This window comes from Diospyros lotus, chromosome 12 (genome assembly GCF_014633365.1).
Source record: "Diospyros lotus cultivar Yz01 chromosome 12, ASM1463336v1, whole genome shotgun sequence".
Classification (NCBI taxonomy): domain Eukaryota; kingdom Viridiplantae; phylum Streptophyta; class Magnoliopsida; order Ericales; family Ebenaceae; genus Diospyros; species Diospyros lotus.
In genome coordinates, this window is record NC_068349.1 from 14879877 (window position 1) to 14901752 (window position 21876).

Sequence of the window (21876 nt, forward strand, 5' to 3'; positions counted from 1 at the left end):
TTGGCCTATGTATAACCGAAACCCCGACCCCTTTTCGACCAATCAACGGCCATAACTTCACCCACACGCTTCCTATACCATGCTTGGCCATGCCCTGATGAGGTATGGTCATCCTATCGCCAAATTTTCCTGCCCATGCGCAATTAGATTATGCCATGCATTGTGCAGAAATTCTAATAATTACACTTCAGCACTCTTAAAAAAAAAAATTGCATTTTGGCCCTCTCATTGAAGCCCCTAAGCTTTCCAACTATTCCACTAAGCCCCATAAGTTCTAAGACCTTCATTTCATCCCTGAAGATCCAAAAAAACTATCGTTTCGACCTCTCTTGGGCAAAATTAATAAATTATATTTAGGCCCGAATATAAATGAGATCATATTTTGATCGAAAATTCTTTTGTTTCTTCCCGAAAACACTTAAGGGTTGATCTTTACATAAAACTGGAGCCCCCTCAGAGTTCCATTGACTTTCTAGAAATTCCCTACAACGATTCGACTTTTCAGCCTGAATCACAATTGTACCAAAAACAGTTTCGATTCCGATTTCTTTTAATACCATAAATCTTATCTTGGGATGCTCGTCAATACCATATCATTTTCTTAGACATCAAGGTTCCAGGACATTCCCTATGGTTGATTCGATGACTTATTTTTACTATCAAGCCAATTTTGGTATTTTAAACTCACTTAAATTACGTGAAAACCTTATGTCGAAATAGGGTATTACACATGGCATCTGACTTAGGCATCGAAAGTGGCTCGTGAGGGAGAGATCCCACATGCCTTCTAACTGTCTTCTACCTTACAGATCGGAAGACCTGAAGCTCTCCCGAAGACCCCTTTGGAAGACCATTCGATAGCTCTCTCGAAATACCCTTCCACAACATCAAAGACCAGATACCCTTCCGAACCCACCCTTTCGCAAGACCCCTTCAAATGACCTCTTCCGAGTATATCTTGCTCTTCCACCCAGCCCAACGGACTTTTTGTTAAGCTTCCTCGAGACAAACACATTTCAATTGTTGTATTATAGCAACAACAATACCCATTTTATAAGTTTTATAAAAAATTAACACCCTAAAATCTCGTAAAATTTTGGGATGTTACATGATAGTTCTTCCCCATTCTTGTGTTTGTAAAGCATTGAGTGGCTCTATCAAGATTAGCAAAGAGAGATCTCTTTGGAATCTTCAAGTGAAGATATTTTTACCTCAAACCTCCCCAGCGATCTAACCGGTACTTTTTCTACATGTCTCTTGTCAGACTCCTCTACATGCAATAGAATTTGATTAACTTTATCAACCCATTGATATACCTTTTTATTGTCTCATATTCTTTCATCTTGAAAGCCTCAAACTCACTTCTCAAATTTAAAACCTACATCTACTTAGTTTTCTCACTTCCCTAGAATTCTAAGGCTTGTTCTCTTTGTCGCTTTCAGCCTATTTTGAGTTTTCAATTTTTCAAAACACTAAAAACGCATTTCCTTTGCTATTTTCAAAAACACATTTTTGAAAACAACTAAAACTTTTGTAAAGAAAACTGGGCATTTTCTGTGAAAATACACTGAAAACTAAAAAACACCGAAAACAACCCCTCCCCCTCCCAAAAAAAATCTCGAGCAGATCTCTCTGTTCTCTCTCTCTCTCTCTCTCTCTCTCAAGCATCGGTCGTCGACCGCCCCACCATCTTTGTTACTTCCATGAGCCACCGTCGACCTCATTTTCCACCACCGAAAGCCGACATCGACCGCTTCCACGCAGACCCACATCTCTCATCTCTTCTCTCCTTTCTCATCTCCTCTATTTTCCCCATGGCAGAAATTAGATCCGTTCGGTGTCACCGACGAACATGGGCCTTGCTGCCTTCTCTATCATGGGTCATCATATTGGTCGTCATAATTGTTCTTCGTTGACGTTCGCCAATCGATGGTTTAAAGCCACGGCCATAGCCGACTGGTTGAGTTGCTCCTTCTGGACCATGGCGTTGGTGTCATCCCCATTTTCCTTTCGAACAGCAGCTTCTATGCTCACTGTTTAGGAAGAAAGTCGGCAGCTAGAGCCGTCGCAATGATGGGTGAGGAAGGAGATGGGGCGATTGGCAATGATGAGGAGGAGAAATAAAGGCTGGCGGTGAAAGGAAGAGGCGGCGCTAGGATGCGCAGAAAGCCCGAAGAGATGGAAGAAGATGGTCTACTGTGGCTTTTTTTTGCGATTTTTTTTTTTTTATGTTTTGTGTTATTTAATTTTTTTATTTTATTTTATTTAAATATTAAACTGAATGTGATATGATTTTTTTTATATTAATTTTTTTAATGATATTTTTAAGATTTTGATTTTGATTTTTTATTTTATTTTATTTGAATTTTATTTTATAGTTTAAAGTATTTGACTCAAATTTACAATTTACTAATAAATGTTTACAATTTATTTTGAATCAAATTCATTAAATAAAATATCATAATAACAAAAAAGAAACCGTTTTTAAAATTTTAAAGCAAACACATTTTCTATTTTTCTGTTTTAAGAAATAATTTTTTAAAATGACAAAAAGAACGTGTTTTCAAAAATCTCAAAACAGACACTCTAAACAAAAAACTCAAAATGAATTCAAAACTTAAAACTCAAAAGTAAAATACAAAGAGAACACCACCCTAATTTTCTCTTGTTCCAAGTTTTTTAGCTATTTCACAAGCCATAATTCTTGAGTGTAACCGGGGCCTTGAATCTTCGGCACGTTCTTCTTATGCTTTTTTATTTAAGCTATTGTTGGGTTATTTGGAAAAGGATATGGACCTATCCCTAACTCCACCACTTCCCAAGATCAAAGATTTTTAAGTCTTCATTTTCACAACCCAAATAGTATAGTTTTCTCCTGCAAACACAGTAAGTGTGGGTATTGAAAAGTAGCTTGATGCCATCTTGGTCTCAGATTCTGAAATCATAGACTTTCTTGCTTTCTAATCTTTATTCAATCACATGCCCTCCAACATCATGAGAGCTCTAATACCAATTGTAGGCTGATTTTAGTGCAAAATAAGAGAATCAGAAAAAGAAGCTGGAAGGAATGAGAAAACGTTGAAAGTTTTCTTCATCCATATATCTCATACATCTTAACAAAGCTAAGTATAAAAAAGTGTGATCATTGATGAACAAATACTCCTGCAGATTGTCTCCATTACTTTTGCTTAAAATAAGCTTTAAAATTACAAAAATATCATAAAGATGTAACCTGAAGGGATAGCAAGTTTTGTCAGTATACTCATTTGAGTTCCAAATAAAATCAAAAAATTTCTTCACTTGGAGACTGCCATCCATCTCTTTCGCGCTGCCAGTTAGCGGCTTCCATATCATGCGTGAGGTTTGGCAGCGGCCAAGGTTCCCCTTTCCTTCCATAAATCACAATCCTCTTGTCTTTCCCTTTTTCCATGTCGGTGTGAGTCTGAATGAATTTCACCAAGTGCATCCAATTAATGTACAAATGAATGCAAGAGAGACGGTCTATAAGCAACAATGATTAATATTACCTTCAATTTTTTTAAGATAAATAAAGGCAGTACATTTTGAGGAATTGCCTCCTTTCCCAATACATTTTTCCCTTGGATGAAACCTTTTCTCGTCCAAATAACTCAGTCCCCCAAGTACATATGAAAGAAACAAATTATAACACTCAATTACTGCAGTAAAAGCTCGTTCTACTGCCCAAAACAATTGAAAACAAAAACGAAAACACTCTTGAACAGAGAATCATAATCATGGGTGGGATTTAGTTCTTAATTTCTAGTTATCACCTTCTTGTGGAATGTGGAAGAACCTCTAAAGGTTGCCTTCTTGTTAGCCGTGGAGTCGCTGTCAAGGTTATAAGGAGCTCCCGGGAGATAGTTATAAACCACAATTGGGCTTCTCACAGCATGAACCCCATCACTCCAGGTTATAGCACCAGACATGATTGGCTGCTGGGCAATTTTAGGTCCAGTTACAGTCACTGTGAATTTCTTTTGCTCTCCGACAGCACAGAAAGAAAGAACAGAGGGTTCAACGGTAGCATTGATGGCTGCCGCCATGTAAATGCTAGCTGTGTAAGTTGAGTTTGGAAAGCCAACATTGGTTACTGTCCTGGGGAAAACGCCATTGATCTCATCGCCATCTTCAACATACAGAGAGAAAGAAGGATAGTTAAGGTCCCAAGCTCTTCCAAGAATTGTGCTGCTGCAAGTGCTATTGTCCCCAGTGATTTGTCTTAGACTTCTTGTGTTGTAGCCCTGCTTGCAGAGGAAGTTAATGTAATCTTCCACCGACGCGTCGTAGACTAGCCCGGGATTCACTGCAGCAGCTGGGTTAATGTGACCAGACCCGTATGCAAATTCAAGGTCTTTGTGCTTCCTTCGGTCCATGACATAAGCTGATCGTACATGGATCAGATTTTTTCAAAGTTGTAACAAGGTAATAGAAGATTAATATTGATCCCTTAATGTAATTTACAGAAATTCAATTGCTACCAAAAAAGAAACTTCACAAATGAAAAACCTTCTTTCTCATATTCCTTACCTGTAGTCATGAGAGCAGATTTAATGGCGGCTGGAGACCAGTTCGGGTGGGCAGCTTTAACATAGGCAGCAGCGCCACTGGCATGGGGGCAAGACATCGAAGTGCCAGAGATTATATTGTAGTCTACGCTCCTTTTGTCATCATAGTAGATGGAAGGTGGAGCCACCGGAGACCAAGCTGCAAGGATGTCGACTCCGGGGGCAGTGATATCAGGCTGCACGTCATTAGTTCGAGGTATATGCAATATTAGAGACACGATTAGAAAGAACAAAGCAAGAAAATTGATAATTTGACGAATCATTTGGTCACCTTGAGAATGTCGGGAGTGATAGGACTAGGTCCTCTTGAAGAAAATGAGACGACAACAGGTGCTACAACATCCTTAGGAGTCTCACCCAGTAGAATGGTTGCAAAGGGGTAGCTGAAAAGGTTTATGAGATCAACATTAAGACGATGATGACAGAATGAAAAGACAGAGTTTAGACTATCTAATTAGGATTGAGTATGGTAATTTACTCTGTTGCTCTAATGTATTCCAAAATTTTCGCCCAGTCGTCCACGCTGATTAGTGTTGCTGGCAGCGGGTAATTGAAGGCAAAATCAGTGTAAATGGGATCAGACACTGTCATTATGGTACCGACACCATTAGCTAGCAGGATGGCGGCTCCATCAGAGAAAAAACCTTGAGGGTACGCGTCACAAAGAACGATCTTCCCTTTCACTTGGTACGAATTCATGGCCTCGGGAAAACATGGCCCTGAAGCTGTATAATCAGCTCCAATGGTATAGTTTGCAGCATCTCCTCCCCAAATCAAAGGATATGTGGTTCCATTGAGGTCAAAGCTGTTAATGGAGAGCCCCTATATAGTGGCAAGAAAATTATGTCAGTGCTGACAAATGAAAAACATCATATGGCCAGCTTCTCTAAAATATCTAGCCAGAGCTTACAGTGAAAGTTTGTCCATTGCCTAGAACAACTTGGGCAATAAACTTCCTGTCGATGGTGCTGGCGGCAACTGTTAACGTCCATGGCGCGAAGTTGGATACTGATACCGGAAAGGGTCCTGAATTTCCTGCAGAATTGGATGTCAGAATTCCGTTCTTCATGGCATGGAAAGCCCCGATGGCAATAGGGTCTTCCAGGTAGTCGACTGGCCAGTCTGATCCGAGGGAAACAGAGATAATGTCGACTCCATCCGCGATTGCATCATCAAATGCTGCAAGTATATCTGCAAGGCCACACCCGAAAGACCAACAAACTTTGTACACTGCGATCCTGGCGCCGGGGACACCGCCTTTCGCAACTCCTTTGGCTAGGCCGAGGTAGCTGGCATCAGCCACCTCCCTGCCAGCTGCGGTGGATGCAGTGTGAGTTCCATGCCCGATGGAGTCTCTTGGCGATCTGAAGTCAGTGATGTCGTAGAAGTTGTCGCTGTTGTAGTACCGGGCTCCAATGATCTTGCTTTAAGATTCAGAAAATGGAAAAGGAAGAACAAAATTCAAGCTCTAATTATCAAGTGATGCATTTCAAAATGATTGGTTTTGGGAAGAAAGAAAGTTGAATGCATGTACATACTTGTTGCAGGTGAAATTGGTGGCTTTGCAAGTCCCCTTCCATTTAGCTGGTGGCGGGCTCAGGCCTTCGTCACTGAAGCTATCTGATTCGGGCCAGACTCCTATACCATTCACAGACAAAAACCACGACAAATTAAATAAACTGCTAGCTTCTGCTTTAAACAGTCCAAGGAAAGTTGACTGATACTCCATACATATATATATATATGATTACGGTTAATTAAATTAAATTTACCAGTGTCCAAAAGTGCAACGATGACATCTCCTTCTTTGGAGCTTCCAAGCTTGCCTTCGAAACCCATAAAGTCCCAAGATCTTGTTGTGTGCAACTTCAGTATGTGATTCGGCATCACTGATACCACTCCGTCCATTTCTGCAAATCCCCATATGTTCTAATCAGCGTTTTAAAGAGTAAAAGAACATGTAACGATGAGTAATTAATTTGATGAATTGATTTGATAAATCTATATATCTTAAGATGCCAGACTTTTAAAATTTTCACCTGAAAGCTTGGCAACTTCTTCAGCAGTTAGCCTGGCTGCGAATCCATTGAAACTCCTTCCATAACTGTAAACTAACAAGTCTTTGGTGGATGAACCACTGCATGTAATCCACACATTAAACTTAAAAAACGATCTCTTACGATCATTCGACAATTTTGCAAACTTTTGTTCTTCAGCACTTACATATAAATCTAAATTGCAGCACTGATTAAACGAATTTAAACATCAATCTTTATGCAATTGTACCAGAAGTTGCAGCAAATTAAGGTATGTATGTATGTATTAACCTTCCAAGTACGTTTTTCAGCATGGAATGGTGCGTAGATGCAAGGGGCGCATCTCCTTCAGGCCGCTCTCCCATGTACACCACATGAACCTTATATCACATGCAAATCACAACATTAATAATTTAATTACTTCCATTTAAATAATGCTAACCCACTATTCCCATATTTTCAGTATATAAAATTATATATTATTTAGAATCTATTGAAAGAAGAACTTGAGATTCACGAGACTCAAACTCGAGATCTCAATCATACTAAAACTACCACTTTCCACTAGCTAGAAACACTAACCCACAAGCACAACAAACTAGCTAGCAGCATAAGAATGAATACAAAATCCTAACTAAATTGGCCTATATATATAATGAGGGGAACATGAAATTTGGAAATAAAAGCATGCATATGTATACAACCTTTCTTTCATGGCCATGGCAACTTAGGACAAAGGCTGCAAATAGTAATGTGTAGAGAGAAGAAAGCAGGCGGGCTTTCGCCATTAGTGAGTAATATGAAGCTTAATTAATTTGCTTCGGTTGAAGATGGCTATATATGCAAGGAAGGGATGGATGGAAGTGTATTTATAAGACAGTATTGGCATTGGTAATGTCAGCAAGGTTTTGGAGCTTATTGGCGCAACCAACGCCGTCCTGTTCTTTTTCTTTTTTGATTAATTATAATAGGAAATCAAACTGACCACTCTCCTCATTTTCATCTACCATTTAAAGAATTATGAAAATTAAAATACTTTTATATTTAGTTACATTTTTATTCCGAATTAAATGAAATTGAAATTTGATACTTAATTTTAAACGCCAACTAAATAACCGAAATTCCTCAAACCTCTATGGCTGACTTGGCAAATAGTTTTACTTTATTTTACTGTTTTGTTTTGTGAGAATTGGTGGGTCCCATTCTGGTGGAAGTGTTTCGTTGGGAATTTCGAAACTCGGAATGCGTTGTTTATGTCGCGTTTTGTGGGCTCCGCCAGGGTTCATTACAACGGAAGGGAAAGCCGGCGGCGAGTGTGTAATTCGAAGTGAGAGCAAGAAAAAAAAAATTGAAGCCATTGATGACACTGGATTAGGATGTCTTGGATTTGGGCCAAAGCTCATATATCTAAGTAGAATCTTCAGTCCAAGGCTCAAATCTCAAAAAATCTAATTTAAAAGTCTTTTAAGTTTCAATAAGTGAACCCAAATTGAAATTTAAACCTAAGCCCACATAATTTCTCATTAAAATCAACTCACATATTCATATTTAACTGTCCAAGTTACATGATCAGACCTCTACATTCAATCACCCATGTAATGCAATCGTATTCCTCTATACATAATAGTGCAAATTTCAAAGGTCAGGTATCTCACTGTTACATTAAAAAAGTATTATGTCACTCTAAGCCATAGACTGGTATATGTCTTAGTCCAAACTAGACTAAAGAATAATAATTCTTACTTTTAGTCCCTTGATATTGCCTAAGATAGCATTTATTAAAGTAAACAAAAGAATATTATATCAAGATAAGATTAAAATTCTTTTTATATCAAAATATAGAATAGTCAAGATAAAAGTGAAAAGTATTTCAAAATTTTTATCAAACTGATTGTTAATATTTTTAAAATACATTAAAAAACACATACGTCATTTTTTCTTATATGTAAAGACTAAAATAAATTTATCTGGAAAAAAAATTATCTAAAAAAATTCAGATAAAAAATTATATAATTTTTTTTCAATGATTATTAGATAAATTTAACAAAAACAATAAAAATCACTTTTATCTAAAATATTTTTTTATATCTTTTTTTTTTTTAATCTATATCTTAATTAAGACTGCCTAACGAATAATAATTGTGACTAAATTGGACTACACATGCGTGAATCAATATCCAGACCAACCAAGCATCACAATCCTTGTCTAAAAGCATCGGTGTGGGGCAGCCGCAGGGCCATGGCCAAAAACCTTTGCTCTCCCTCTTCTCACTTTATATCCAAACGTAATGCAAGATTCTGAAGATCAAAAAGTGCACTTGCCTCTGTTTATATACTGTCTTGAAATGAAAGCAGAGAAAAGGTAATTTCATAAATGCTTCCTCAACCTACTATGGGGCCTCAGCTGCTCTTTAAATATGCCTAAAAACTAATACAATACAATATGCTAAAACGTCACCGTTCAATTCACTACATAAAGAAATTCTAATACAGCAACTAAAATTACAACAACAACTAAAGAATACAAAACAGAATAAAAGTCTAATACGCCCCCTCAAGATGGACTGTGGATATTCATAACAGCCATCTTGGACAGTAAATGGGACAATTGAGGTGCGGGCAATGGCTTGGTGAATAGATCTGCTAATTGATGAGCAGAACGTATGGGCAGCAATTTGAAGACACCTGCAGCCAGCTTATCCCGAACAAAATGGCAGTCCAACTCGATGTGTTTTGTCCGCTCATGGAAGACCGGGTTCGAAGCAATGTGAACAACAGCCTGGTTATCACAAAATAAAAGAGCAGGAGTGAGAGAAGAAACCTGAAAATCAGCAAGAAGCTGATACAACCAAACGATCTCACTGGTTGTAGCAGCGAGTGCTCGGTATTCAGCCTCAACAGAAGACCGGGAAACTGTTGTTTGCTTCTTAGCTCGCCACGAAATCAATGAATCACCAAGAAAGATACAAAAACCTGTAACTGAGCGCCGAGTATCTAAGCAAGAACCCCAATCAGCATCAGAGAACGCCCTGATTTGCAAAGAAGATGAAGTAGAGAAGAACAAACCTTGTCCAGGGGAAGATTTTATATACCTCAACAAATGATGAACAGCATCAAGATGTGGCTTACGGGGTTGTGAGACATATTGGCTTAGCTTGTGAACAGTGTAAGTAATGTCAGGACGTGAGATAGTAAGGTAAAGTAGACGACCTATAAGTCGTCTGTATGCTGAAGCATCTTCTAGTAAATCACCATCAGCAGCAGTAAGTTTAACATTTGGAATCATTGGAACCAAAGCAGGTTTGCTAGACAAAAAAACCTGTATCCTCAAGGATCTGGAGGGCATAATGACGCTGAGACAAGTAAAGACCTCTAGAGGACCGAGCAATTTCAAGACCAATGAAATATTTTAGACGCCCAAGGTCTTTGAGTTTAAATTGACTATTAAGAAAATCCTTAAGGAAGGCAATAGCTACAGAATCAGACCCAGTAAGGATAATATCGTCAACATAAACCAGCAATGCAACAAAAGAAGAACCAGTACCCATTGTAAAAAGGGAATAATCTGACTTAGATTGGAGAAAACCATACTGGATAAGAGCATTAGAAAATTTGGCAAACCATTGCCTAGAAGCTTGCTTTAACCCATAAATGGACTTATGAAACTTACACGCTAGTCTTGCCCCTAGAGGAGCAGCAACTACCTTAGGCTGATACCCAAGTAGAAGATCCATATAAACTTCCCCCATGAAGAAAAGCATTAGTGACATCAAGCTAAATAAGGGACCAACTGTGGACAGCAGCTAGAGCTAAGAGAACCTTGACAGTAACCAACTTAGCAACTGGGGAAAAAGTATCAAAAAAATCTAACCCCTCTTGTTGAGTATACCCCTTTGCTACCAAACGAGCCTTATACCGTTCTATGGAACCATCAAATTTATACTTGATCTTATACACCCACTTACACCCAATGGTATGTTTGTCTGGAGGTAAAGGAATAACAGACCAAGTATGAGTAGAATGCATAGCATCCAACTCTACATTCATGGCATCCTGCCAATGAGCATAGGGCACTGCCTGATGATAAAATTGAGGCTCAAAATTAGAGGAGATATTGAGAATATACTGTCGATGAAAAGAAGACAATGCAGAATAAGAAATAAAATTGTCTAAGGGATAGGAAGAAGGAGTAGGAGGTGTAGGAATTTGAGTAAGCAAATGACAATGGTAATCCTGAAGATAGGAAGGAGGCCGAGTGACCCTGGTAGATTTGCGAACAGCAGGTTCAAAAGAAACAGAATCAGGTATAGAAGAACCAGAAACCAAGGAAGGAGGAGAAAGAACATCATGTCCAGGCTGGGGTAAAACCAAATCCGGGAAGGGGTCCACAATGATAGGAGAAGGATCAAGAGAGTGGAAAGGAAAAACCTGTTCATGGAAGACAACATCCCTAGAGAAAAAAAATTTCTTAGAGGCAATGTCATAAAGTTTGTAACCTTTGACCCCAGGAGGATAGCCCAAGAATATACAAGCAGTAGCCCTTGGTGTAAATTTGGATCGATGAGAATGTAGAGTGGAGGCAAAACAAAGACAACCAAACACTCTAAAATAGGAGTAATCGACATGTGACTGATATAGAAGCTGATAAGGAGATTGATATCCCAATAAAGAGGCTGGTGTCCTATTTATCAAGAAAGCAACAGTGAGGATGCATTCTCCCCAAAACTAAATAGAAACTTTAGAATGGAAAAGCAATGCCCTAGCCACACTAAGAAGGTGCTGATGCTTACGTTCTACCACTGAATTTTGTTCAGGTCGTTCAACACAAGAAAATTGATGCACCACCCCCCTTTCATTGAAGAAATCATGAAAACTTAACTCTGGAGCATTATCTGATCTAAACTTCTTTACCTTCTTATTAAATTGAGTTTCAACCATAGAAAAGAATCTTGGAATAATATTCTTAGCTTTTGATTTATGTCTCATCAAGAATACCCAAGTGAAGCGGGTGCAATCATCAACAATAGTAAGAAAATACTTGTAACCAGCATGAGTAGGCACATGATAAGGTCCCCATGTATCACAATGAATTAGATCAAAAGCATGCTGAGAAAGATTATTATTAGAGACAAAAGATAGTCTTCTTTGTTTAGCCAAGGGACACACAGAACAAGGCACATTTTCAGCATCTTTATATTTCAACAAACTCTTCAGTTTATCTAGTTTTTGAAAAGAAACATGGCCAAGCCAACTATGCCAAGTATGTTTACTTACAATATGAGCCACAATGGCATGAGAAGTAGAAGAACAATTCAAAAAAGTTACATCAAGCACATATAATCCCCCATGTAGGCTAGCCCTACCAATCATCTTCGAAAGGTGGACAGCCTTAATGTCACATGAATTAGAGAAGAAATGAAGACGCACATTAGCCATTTTGACCAGTGCACTTACAGATATCAAGTTAAACTTGAACTGGGGCACATACATAACGTTTTCCAATATTATATGATCACTTAATCGCACAGTACCTATATAAGGGACTAATAACCGAGATTGATCCGGAAGGGTAACAAATATATCCTTGATAGGTCTCATTTCATGAAAACATGATCTATTAAAACAGACATGACTGGTGGCCCCTGAATCTATAATCCAATATTGTGATTGGCTAACTAAAGGATTAAGAGAAAGACTGAGACAAATACCTAATGCTTGATTTTGATGAACATCAGATTCAGCTCTATCTTTAGATGCACCAATGTGGTCATTCAACATACCTAAGAGCTGCTGGTACTGAACAGAACTCAAAGATTGCACAAAATCTCCCACGCCTGGAGTACTTGTAGTATTCTCAGAGACCTGACTTACAATGTTATGACTGGACTGATTAGTAGATTTCAAGAAATATTGTCCATTAGGATTCTTTGATTTCACTTTATACCCCGAGGGATACCCATGTAGTTTATAGCATTTCTCAACTGTGTGTCCATGTAACCCACAATGTGTGCACAATGGCTTATCCTTCTTCTGGAACCTACCTTGACTAGCATTATTATGATCATGTTTAACATGAAACAGAATTGGATCTGCCATATTTTTCATTACAATCCGTTGTTTCTCCTCTTGTGAGATTAATGCAAACACCTTATTTATAGGGGGAAGGGGGTCCATCAATAACAACTGGCCTCTTACTTGAGAGAAGGAATCATGTAAGCCCATAAGAAACGACATAACATATTCAACTTGATGAAAATCAGTAAGAGCCCTAGCACCACCACAAGTACAGGTATTGCAAGTATAGACAGGTCTATAATTTTCCAATTCATCCCATACAGACTTTAATTTGGTGAAGTAGGCACTTACTGATAGGGAACCTTGAGTAAGGTTCATTAACTCACGCCTCAATTGAAAGATCCGCGGCCCATTACCTTGCTGAAATCTCTCCTTTTAAGTCATTCTAGACATCTTGGACCGATTCAAAGAAATGATGCTAGCCGAGATTTCCTTAGAAACAGCATTAAGAATCTGAGATAACCATATTGTTATTTCTAATCCAAGCACTTAAAAGAGAGACATCACCTGATGGACGCTGAATCGCGCCATCTATAAAGCCTAACTTGTTCTTCACAGATAGGGCAATCATCATCGATCGACTCCAAGAGACGTAATTATCGCCTGTCAAAGGCTAAGAAACCAAAGAGAGACCAGGACTATCCGAATGATGTAAAAAAAATGGACTCGAACCATCATCGATGGCGGAGTTAATCCTCGATGAAGTTGAAGAGAAATTTTTTGTCGCCATAGATCGGAAATCTGTAAGCAACAAATTGAAACGCGAAACAGGAAGAGATCGAAGAAGGAACAATCACACAAAAAAAAATCGCAAGATTAATTGCGACTAGAAACAACAAATCGATCACGGTTTGTCGAACAAAAAGAATCGCTAATGAACGGAAGAAATCAGCAAATCTCTGAACAAGAAGAGATTTGCACCATCACTGAGGAAGAAACACATATGGCGACAAAATCAATGGAGAACACCAATAGAAGCAGACGCAGAAGCGATAAGAAACCCTAGGGTGCTCTGATGCTCTGATACCATCTTGAAATGAAAGCAGAGAAAAGGTAATTTGATAAATGCTTCCTCGACCTACTGTGGGGCCTCAGCTGCTCTTTAAATATGCCTAAAAACTAATACAATACAATATGCTAAAACGTCACCGTTCAGTTCACTACATAAAGAAATGAAATTCTAATACAGCAACAACTAAAGAATACAAAACAGAATAAAAGTCTAATATACTGAATAATTGCACCTGAATTATATTTCACTTAAACCTCGACAACAATAAGATTATTACAATTAACAATTAATTTGCTTTGCATCGGTACTTAAACATTGAAGAGGGGGGAATTCTATTGCATATATATAATGATATAAATTAAACAGCCAAAGCGTTTAAGAAAACAAGCTATTTGGTACACATCGAACATACTCAAGGAAGCCAAAGTTATTCTCTCTATGTGCCTCAAAGATATCGCCAAGCCCACCCTTGAGTGCCAACTTCTGGCATTACATTTCTTCGCCTATTTTCAGTGACCGTTGGCCAGTGACCTGTTCTCGGTCATGGCTCCGACAGCTTTCTTCGCGTAAAACCTCCGGTACATGGAGTCAACTTCCGTCAGATAATAGGTTCCTGGAGCTAGAAGGCTGCAGTCCTTGCTGGTCACAAAGTCCTTGGCCCCATACCTATGTTCCATCAACTTCATTGTTTCGACAAATTTTTCTGGAGGGAACTGCACAGGGAAGTACAATAAATTAAGTTTTCATTATACTATGTGAGATTAGCTACATTAATTCTAATTAGTCAATCATTTCTATCTTTGATCTTAACTTCCAACTAAAGGAAAACATTTATCAGAAAATATATGAGCTTAATGGGAACCAGATCCTTTGCAGCTAACCAAACGTCGTACTATTCTAGGTTTTGAAGATTGGCAAACTTTCTGGGCTATGAAGTTAACCTAAGATGGAGAAAGAAGGATACCTCGTGCCTCGATTTCAACTTCTTATCAACATTCATCACAGAAACAATGTTCGACAAGCTAAAAGGATGTTGACCATCACGAAGATGGAAGGAAAATATAGTGGCAGTTAAACCGCTACCATATGAGAACATCACCACTCGCTGTCCTGCCTGCAAGTAAGACAAGCAAATACCACATTAGAATGAAGATGCTTTAAGCACCACAATAAAGCCCAACTGGAGGACCAGTTTAAGTGATTTACCAATGAGTTGTGCTTGTTGTGGAGAAGAGAAGCTAACGCTGCATACAGAGATGCAGTGTACATGTTGCCAACTTGCTTTGGTATCAATGTGGTTGGTTGGACCTTCACATCATACAATGGCTTTGCGGCTTGCTGGGTTGCCTGCCATATCATTGGCATTAAGTATTCATCAGCTAGATAATCAAATCAGAGGTAGTACGAATTGATAAGAGCAAAGCATTCATTTGGTTCGATTTACCCTCTAGGCATCATAGCATTGTATGATTCAATTTGTTTGTCTTATTGGTCAGGAAATTTTTACACACTAGGCATAATGGATTCAAGAGAACATAAATATGGTTTGGGAGTCGAAACAGACCTTCTCAAGATCACGGCTTTGGTAGCTTTCATCCCCAGTTAGAGTTGAAAATGGAGCTAGCTTTTCTTTAGCAGCAGCATCAATAAAGCTGCAATAAAAAATAAATATACATCAAATGGGCAGAAGAATTGGCAACTTAATACGTTTTGCTTTAAAGATATGAAGAGATAAAAGAACCTTGCATTCCTCAAGTAATCATTGAACAATAACCGTGCAAAACTTTTCTGAACAAGCTGCAGTAATTCAAGTAAAAATCAGCCTTACTACTTTGGAATCAGTCTTACCATTTTGAAAGAGAAATTATGTTTAGAAGGTTTAGATAAACTACCTTGTTGTATGGTGAATGAAACACAAAATAATCACCATCAGCAACTGAAAATTGCTTGCCCTCCAGTTTCTCATACCTATACATACACTAACAGTGAGGCATTCATATCGAACAATCAATTCAAGGATATTGAACCTATAACAATGTCTCCTGATATTTTGAAAGCAGCTTACTTATGGCAGAAACGTTTGTAGCAAGAATCAAGAGCCATGAGATAGCAAGTCTGTGAAAGCTTCCCATCGACAACCTAAATAAGTAATTGTTGCATATGAGAATTAAGCTTGACAAACGAGAAACATTCAACATATTAATAAATAAAGATTGCACAACAAACAGCCACAACTCTAGTTCCATTGATACTTCCTTAATGCTTAAATTCTGACTTCTTTCTCTGTGCACATAACATCTTACAGAAGCACCAGGCATGGAAGAAAACCATGAGTGTAAAGGATGGGAATATAGAAAGGTATTGCAGAATTTCCTCCTCTTGACATCAGAAACTTTAGGACAAATTTAAAGAGAAAAATGACCAATAGTGTTTTATGCTGGCAAATGTTTCAAAGAATCCTCTGTTTTACTGAAAAAATTGTTAGGTAAAACAAGCACAATGATATAAATGACAAGAGATAGCAAGACAGATTGACATATTAGATTAGACTAGACCCCATTCAGGGTCCATAATTTTGTGTGTTATTCTAGGTTAAGTTCCTTGTAGCAGAATATAGAGCATATAGAATTCCACAGATATTTCTCCACTTGACATGGGGATGCAGAACAGCCAGAATTTTGTGCATGTGTGGGTGGGTGGGTGGGTGGGTGTGTGTGTGTGAGAGAGAGAGAGAGAGGGCGAGAGAGAGAGAGAATCAATTTGAATTCAACATCAATCAAAAGCCAATCTTTGATTGCATCATAAGCCTAAAAGATATTACTCTAGTTAAAGTTATGCTAATAGAACAAATAAAAGATAAAATCTAAAAAAATAAGAACAAATCAAAATAACTAAATATCCCATCACATGGCCAGAAAAGTACAGCGTGAAGTTCTTTCAGTTTCCAGTTAACATGAAAAACAATCTTCAGCACAACATGCAGAACATTGAAAACAGTTAAAATCAACTACTAATACTACACATTCCATTTCTGCTGTCATGTTATCCTGCATGGACTTCTGAGTACACAAACAATGCAGTAAAACACCAAAGCCTTATGAAGCAAGATAAAAGTCAATTTATGAGAATTACCGGATATTCACTTGCAAGGTTGGGCTTGTAAAAATCATAGGCATGAGACATATGACTTGCCCTGAATTTGCTTTCAAATGCTATAGGAGCATCAGGCCCTATAAGCATGGCAATAGCAGCTGCTCCACCTGTAGGTCGAGCTGGTCCCTTTGCATAGACCTGTTAAATGAAAAATAATATCCAACTCAGGTAATTGATCAACAATGGCTAATCTTGGTCGTGGTTGTCCCATATTGCATTGTTCTTATGCTTCAAAATTCAGGCAAGCTTTTATGGATAATCCAAGTTCTAATTGAGAAAATTGTTAAAAATTTAAGGAAATGATCATACCGCACTATCCGTGCACACTACAAGTCCATAGCGTCCATCCCATGAATTACTTTCCACCCAATTGACACAGTTGAGTAGAGCTGCAGTTCCTCCATAGCAAGCATTGGTTGAGTCCACACCTTCAATGTCAGTATTTCCACTTTCCTGGTTGTTTCAAATGAAAAGTGGAGCAGAATAAATGTGGGCAACAGAATCAAAATGAGACAAGCTGACTAGCACATCAGAAAATTAGCAAAGTAAAAATTTATGGCCTAAGAAGGAAGGCAGGCTATTTAGAAATGGTCATCCAACCTAAAGACCTCCTCATAAAATAGTGAAATGGTGTAGAAAAAAGTTCACAGAACTGAACCTAACAAATATAACTGCCTTATAAATCAGATGTTTTACTGCTAGAGCAAGAAACAAATGGGTAAAACTAGTTGGTAATTTGATTTATGCAACCATCTAGTGCCCTTAATCAATAGAGACTCAACCAATAGAGTCACAACCCAAGAATCTAATCACACCTTTTCAAACAGCGAGACAGGTGACAATTTCAAAAGAAAATAAAGTCACTAGCATTACAAGAAGGTTTGATACCTCAAATACTTGCATCAGGAAAGTCTTAATAGACTTGCTCTTGTCTATAACAGTCTCACTGCCAACTTCAAGCCGGCCAATTTGTTTTGGATCAATTTTATACTTCTGAAGGAGGGAAGTAACGGCTGTCAAACTGAAAACCATAGAGTTAATAAAATGTGCAAACTATCAAAATATTTATATTTCTAATTATTCAAAGAGCTTCCTATACATACAGAAAGCCAACCGTGAATATATCTAAATTAATAGTTCAAGTAACGCAAGATGAAAAAAGGCTACCTTCATGTGTCGAAAGCAAACAGGATTCTACTAAAATTATCATCTTAGACAAATACAATAAAACAAAATTAGAAACTGAACTACATTACTCCACATGTTAACATGTAACAAAAGTCAGTTATAATCTATTAATTCCAAAAAGATATTAAGAAAGAGAGATTTTTAAGATCTGAATGATGAGAAAGCAGAAGTATGAATCATTGCGGACTATTGAACTCTCAAAGTACAGCACGAATTTTCTTAAAATCATATCAAACATTTATATAAATTTAAGTAGATTAAACAGGGTAGGTTAGTTTCATTTGTTAGAAGGGAAAACAGTCTGTCAAGATATATCTCCATCAAAAGATCGTTAGAGACTTTAGGCTATGTCACGAACATGTGAAATATCTGAAGCAAAATGAAGTAAAAATTTCATTTTATTGGAAGCCACAAGGACAGCAATGCTCGGATGAAAATTTCTAACCTCATGGAGATGACATCTTCTACTTCTGTACAGAATGCCATACAATCCTGTCCAAGTCCAATTGTGTATTTCCCTTTGCTTACCTCATCATGGACCTCCAAAACTTCCTGTACATAAAACTCAAAGTTAAATCAGAATTTCCATCCATGATGCACTGTCCTCGACATTGTTTATAATTTCGAAGTATGTAATTAGAAAAGGCCAGTAAGATTTAGAGAAGAAAACAGTTGCAATAGGAACTCCACTTTCACCAGAAGGATGTGAAAATAGAAGTTTAGGTTGAGGATGAATTTAGTATCATAAACACACGGTCCTAGAAAATAGATCCAGCAGTTAACGGAAGGCCCATGGCTAACAAAAATATCTGAAATTTTTTACTTCAAACGTGGATCCAATCCCTAACGCCATAAACTACAAATTAATGGTATGCAAAAAACCATATATTCAACTGGAAAATAAAACAAGGCGGCATACAACAACAGGAACAAATGCCACCGCCACCGCCGCGAAAACCACATAACACATACTATACACGCGCATGCATGCATGTATTGGTGTCCTAAATTTGATTAAGATTTGAAAATAGGCCATTTCATGGTTTTCCTCACCAAAACATGGAAATCAAGATGGAGAGAGCCTTACAGGGGAGTCTCAAAACATAGTTTCCTCATAGTAAACTTCCAAATCGTATTTCCAGGTCATCTCAACTTGATTATTCCCAATAGAGAAAAAAGAAATAGTTTCAATTTTCGAAAAAGCTACTTTAACCGGACGGTGCGAACAGCCACAAAAGCTTCTGTCCTAAATCCCCAAAGCAGACCTCAATGAGCAAGCAATTGATATGTATTCGTGAGCTAGTGCGTGTTTCGAAATCTCAGGCACGGAGAGAGAGGAAGAGGATTTATGATCGAATCAAAAAGCGATGTTGGACAGATGAGAATCGTTTTACCTGCTGGATACAAGTAGGAGGGAAGTAGATTTCCATGGCGAGAATTCCAACATTTTTCTGCTGCGAAGCCATGTCCGGATTCTCCCCGCCTTTCTCCGCTCTATTTCCCTCAAACTCCCGACAAACAAACAGATCAAGACGGAGAGATGCAAAATTGAAGTGAGAAAGTCCTGCAAAATCGGCAAGAACAAGAGTGAGAGCGGGCCGCGTGACAGCCTCACATCCTTCGGTTGGTTATTTATAGGGGAAATGAAGTCGCGAACCAAGTCCAGTGCAGGCACCGTGAATTCACAACCCCCAGATACAAGTTTGCCCCCCAATTTCTGCATTATTTACATCTCCTGCCACCACCACAAACCGAAGTCCAGTGAAGAGCATCCTGGATTCATTCAGGCCTCGTAATCCACCATGGGAGATGCTCCAACGACGGCGACTGTCACATTCTTCTCCTCACAGACATTTTATCAATTTCCCCCTTTTTACCATGTTTTCAAAGTTGCCTTCGAACACGTCCTTCCAAAATTTCAAATTTATATAACTATTAAAAATATAATCGAGATTTCAAATATTTAAAATAATAATATTTCTAACTCTCTATTTGATAATTAAATATTTTTATAAGCATAAGACTGTAAATCTTTTATTTAATTTAGTTTATGAAAACAAAAAGGAGATAAAAAGAGTTAAAACTCAAATCAAATCAAATCAAGCATCCGTCCACCGACTGCAATTTTGTTTTCGAGCATGACAAGGCATTACCATTAATAGAACCTATTAATTAATTTATTAAATTGGTTGATGCACGCATTCACTCTCACCTACCTATCTGTCACTCTTTTCTTTTCTTTTTTTCATTTAGAATATCTGAATTTTACCTAACTAATTCTAAAAAACGAGTGACGTTCTTTTCTAATACACTCTAAATAAATTTAAATACAGATACAATCTATGCACACTTAAAACTAAATATTTGACGTAAATAAATTTGGATGCGACACCAACCCATTGCTCTTATTTCTTCGACTTCCTCAACTTTGACTTAACATTCAAAATGCCCCACCCATTTAAATCCACCTGTTTTGGAGGTTATATTAATGTAATTTTCAAATTAAAAAAAAAAAAGAAATTGACAGCGAAAAGTTGGCTATTTGCAGTGCAGGGAGAGAAATAAAGATTTCAAATAAATGAGCTGAAAAGAAAGTTAATTTTAATATTGTTTTACATAACACAAGTTTATTGAAATTGCACTAATTATCTTTCCTCTCTATTGTTAACAAGCGATTGGTTAAGTCTCTGTAAATTTAAAAAATGTCCTCCTCCTCCGCTCTTTTCTAAATACAGAGACATAATCCTAACCAATTGGTAAGTCTTTTGGATGAGCCATTTTTGGCATCAAAACTTTACTTTTCCCATAAGTTCAGATAAACGTTTGCCTGAAAGAAAAGTCCTTTACGTCTTTCTTTGCTAATTAATAATTAAACGAATTTTTTTATCAACTGTTTTATATTAAATTAGTTATTCTTAAAATTTAAATAAGCTATTTAGGCTCCTATGTCTTGAAGAATATATCAAAATATCTTATTTTGATATTATCAAGAATTAATATCATATTTTTCATTAATATTATCAAAATATCTAATTTGGTCACATTTTTAAATTATGTCATGTCTTATTCAATTAATTCATCATTTTTAAATTATGTCACTTAATTGAGAACAACATGTCAGAAATTAATAGTCCATTTAAGTAATAAACTGCTGATAATACATATTTGATATAAATTAAAAGTCTAGACTTAATATTAAAAAAATTAAAAATTTAACATATAATTAAAAATATAGAAAATATTTATTTTTTATAATTATTAAGTCATGGACAAAAGTCTATTAAAAATTCAAAAGCCTAAAATAGTTTTTTGGACTAAAAGGTATAAATTTCTCATATGTGGAATTTCATGCAAACACGCAAACTCGATAATTTTAAAATTCAAAAATCTCTTCAAACATTACAAGAAAATAGTAAGTAATTATTCATATAGAATTCTAATTTTAAAAGGATTTCGGAATATTAAGATAAACATCATGCATAAAAATCTTTATCTTAATGGGTTCCAAAATGTCATAATCCTAATTCTAACAAGATTAAAAAAAATCAAGATAAGCGTTCTCTATAATAATCTCAATATCAGATTAATTAAAATTATTTCATATTTATCTATAAATAAACAAACACTCATTTTAAAAAATGTACGCCTCTGATACTGGTTTCAATATTACATTTATTATTTTCAGTGTCTAATTTAAGCATTGGAATGTTTGTGCGAAATTCTCTTTGCGTCCTCTGACTGTTTCTTTTTTGCAAGTTGAAGCGACTTAACGACAATATTTCCATTCAAAATAATTCATCGTTGTATTTATGCAACAACAATAATT

The 21876-nt window shown here is 37.1% G+C and overlaps 2 protein-coding genes across 2 annotated transcripts; both read right to left on the reverse strand.

Annotated features, from left to right (window-relative positions):
• Positions 1 to 3283: 3283 nt before the first annotated feature.
• LOC127787519 (subtilisin-like protease SBT4.10) lies at positions 3284 to 7410 on the reverse strand. Its single transcript, XM_052315578.1, has 11 exons — positions 7327 to 7410; positions 6914 to 7002; positions 6626 to 6723; positions 6359 to 6496; positions 6125 to 6224; positions 5497 to 6010; positions 5065 to 5408; positions 4858 to 4969; positions 4549 to 4762; positions 3792 to 4402; positions 3284 to 3442 (listed from the first exon to the last, which is right to left on the reverse strand). The coding sequence occupies exons 1-11, from the start codon at positions 7408 to 7410 to the stop codon at positions 3284 to 3286; spliced, it is 2463 nt and encodes an 820-aa protein (XP_052171538.1).
• A 6515-nt stretch (positions 7411 to 13925) lies between these two features.
• On the reverse strand, positions 13926 to 19673 carry LOC127787321 (hydroxymethylglutaryl-CoA synthase-like). Its single transcript, XM_052315297.1, has 12 exons — positions 19445 to 19673; positions 18496 to 18602; positions 17751 to 17883; positions 17172 to 17315; positions 16842 to 17000; positions 15775 to 15848; positions 15602 to 15677; positions 15451 to 15506; positions 15274 to 15361; positions 14916 to 15056; positions 14674 to 14823; positions 13926 to 14422 (listed from the first exon to the last, which is right to left on the reverse strand). The coding sequence occupies exons 1-12, from the start codon at positions 19514 to 19516 to the stop codon at positions 14219 to 14221; spliced, it is 1404 nt and encodes a 467-aa protein (XP_052171257.1). The 5' UTR covers positions 19517 to 19673; the 3' UTR covers positions 13926 to 14218.
• Between the last annotated feature and the right edge of the window lie 2203 nt (positions 19674 to 21876).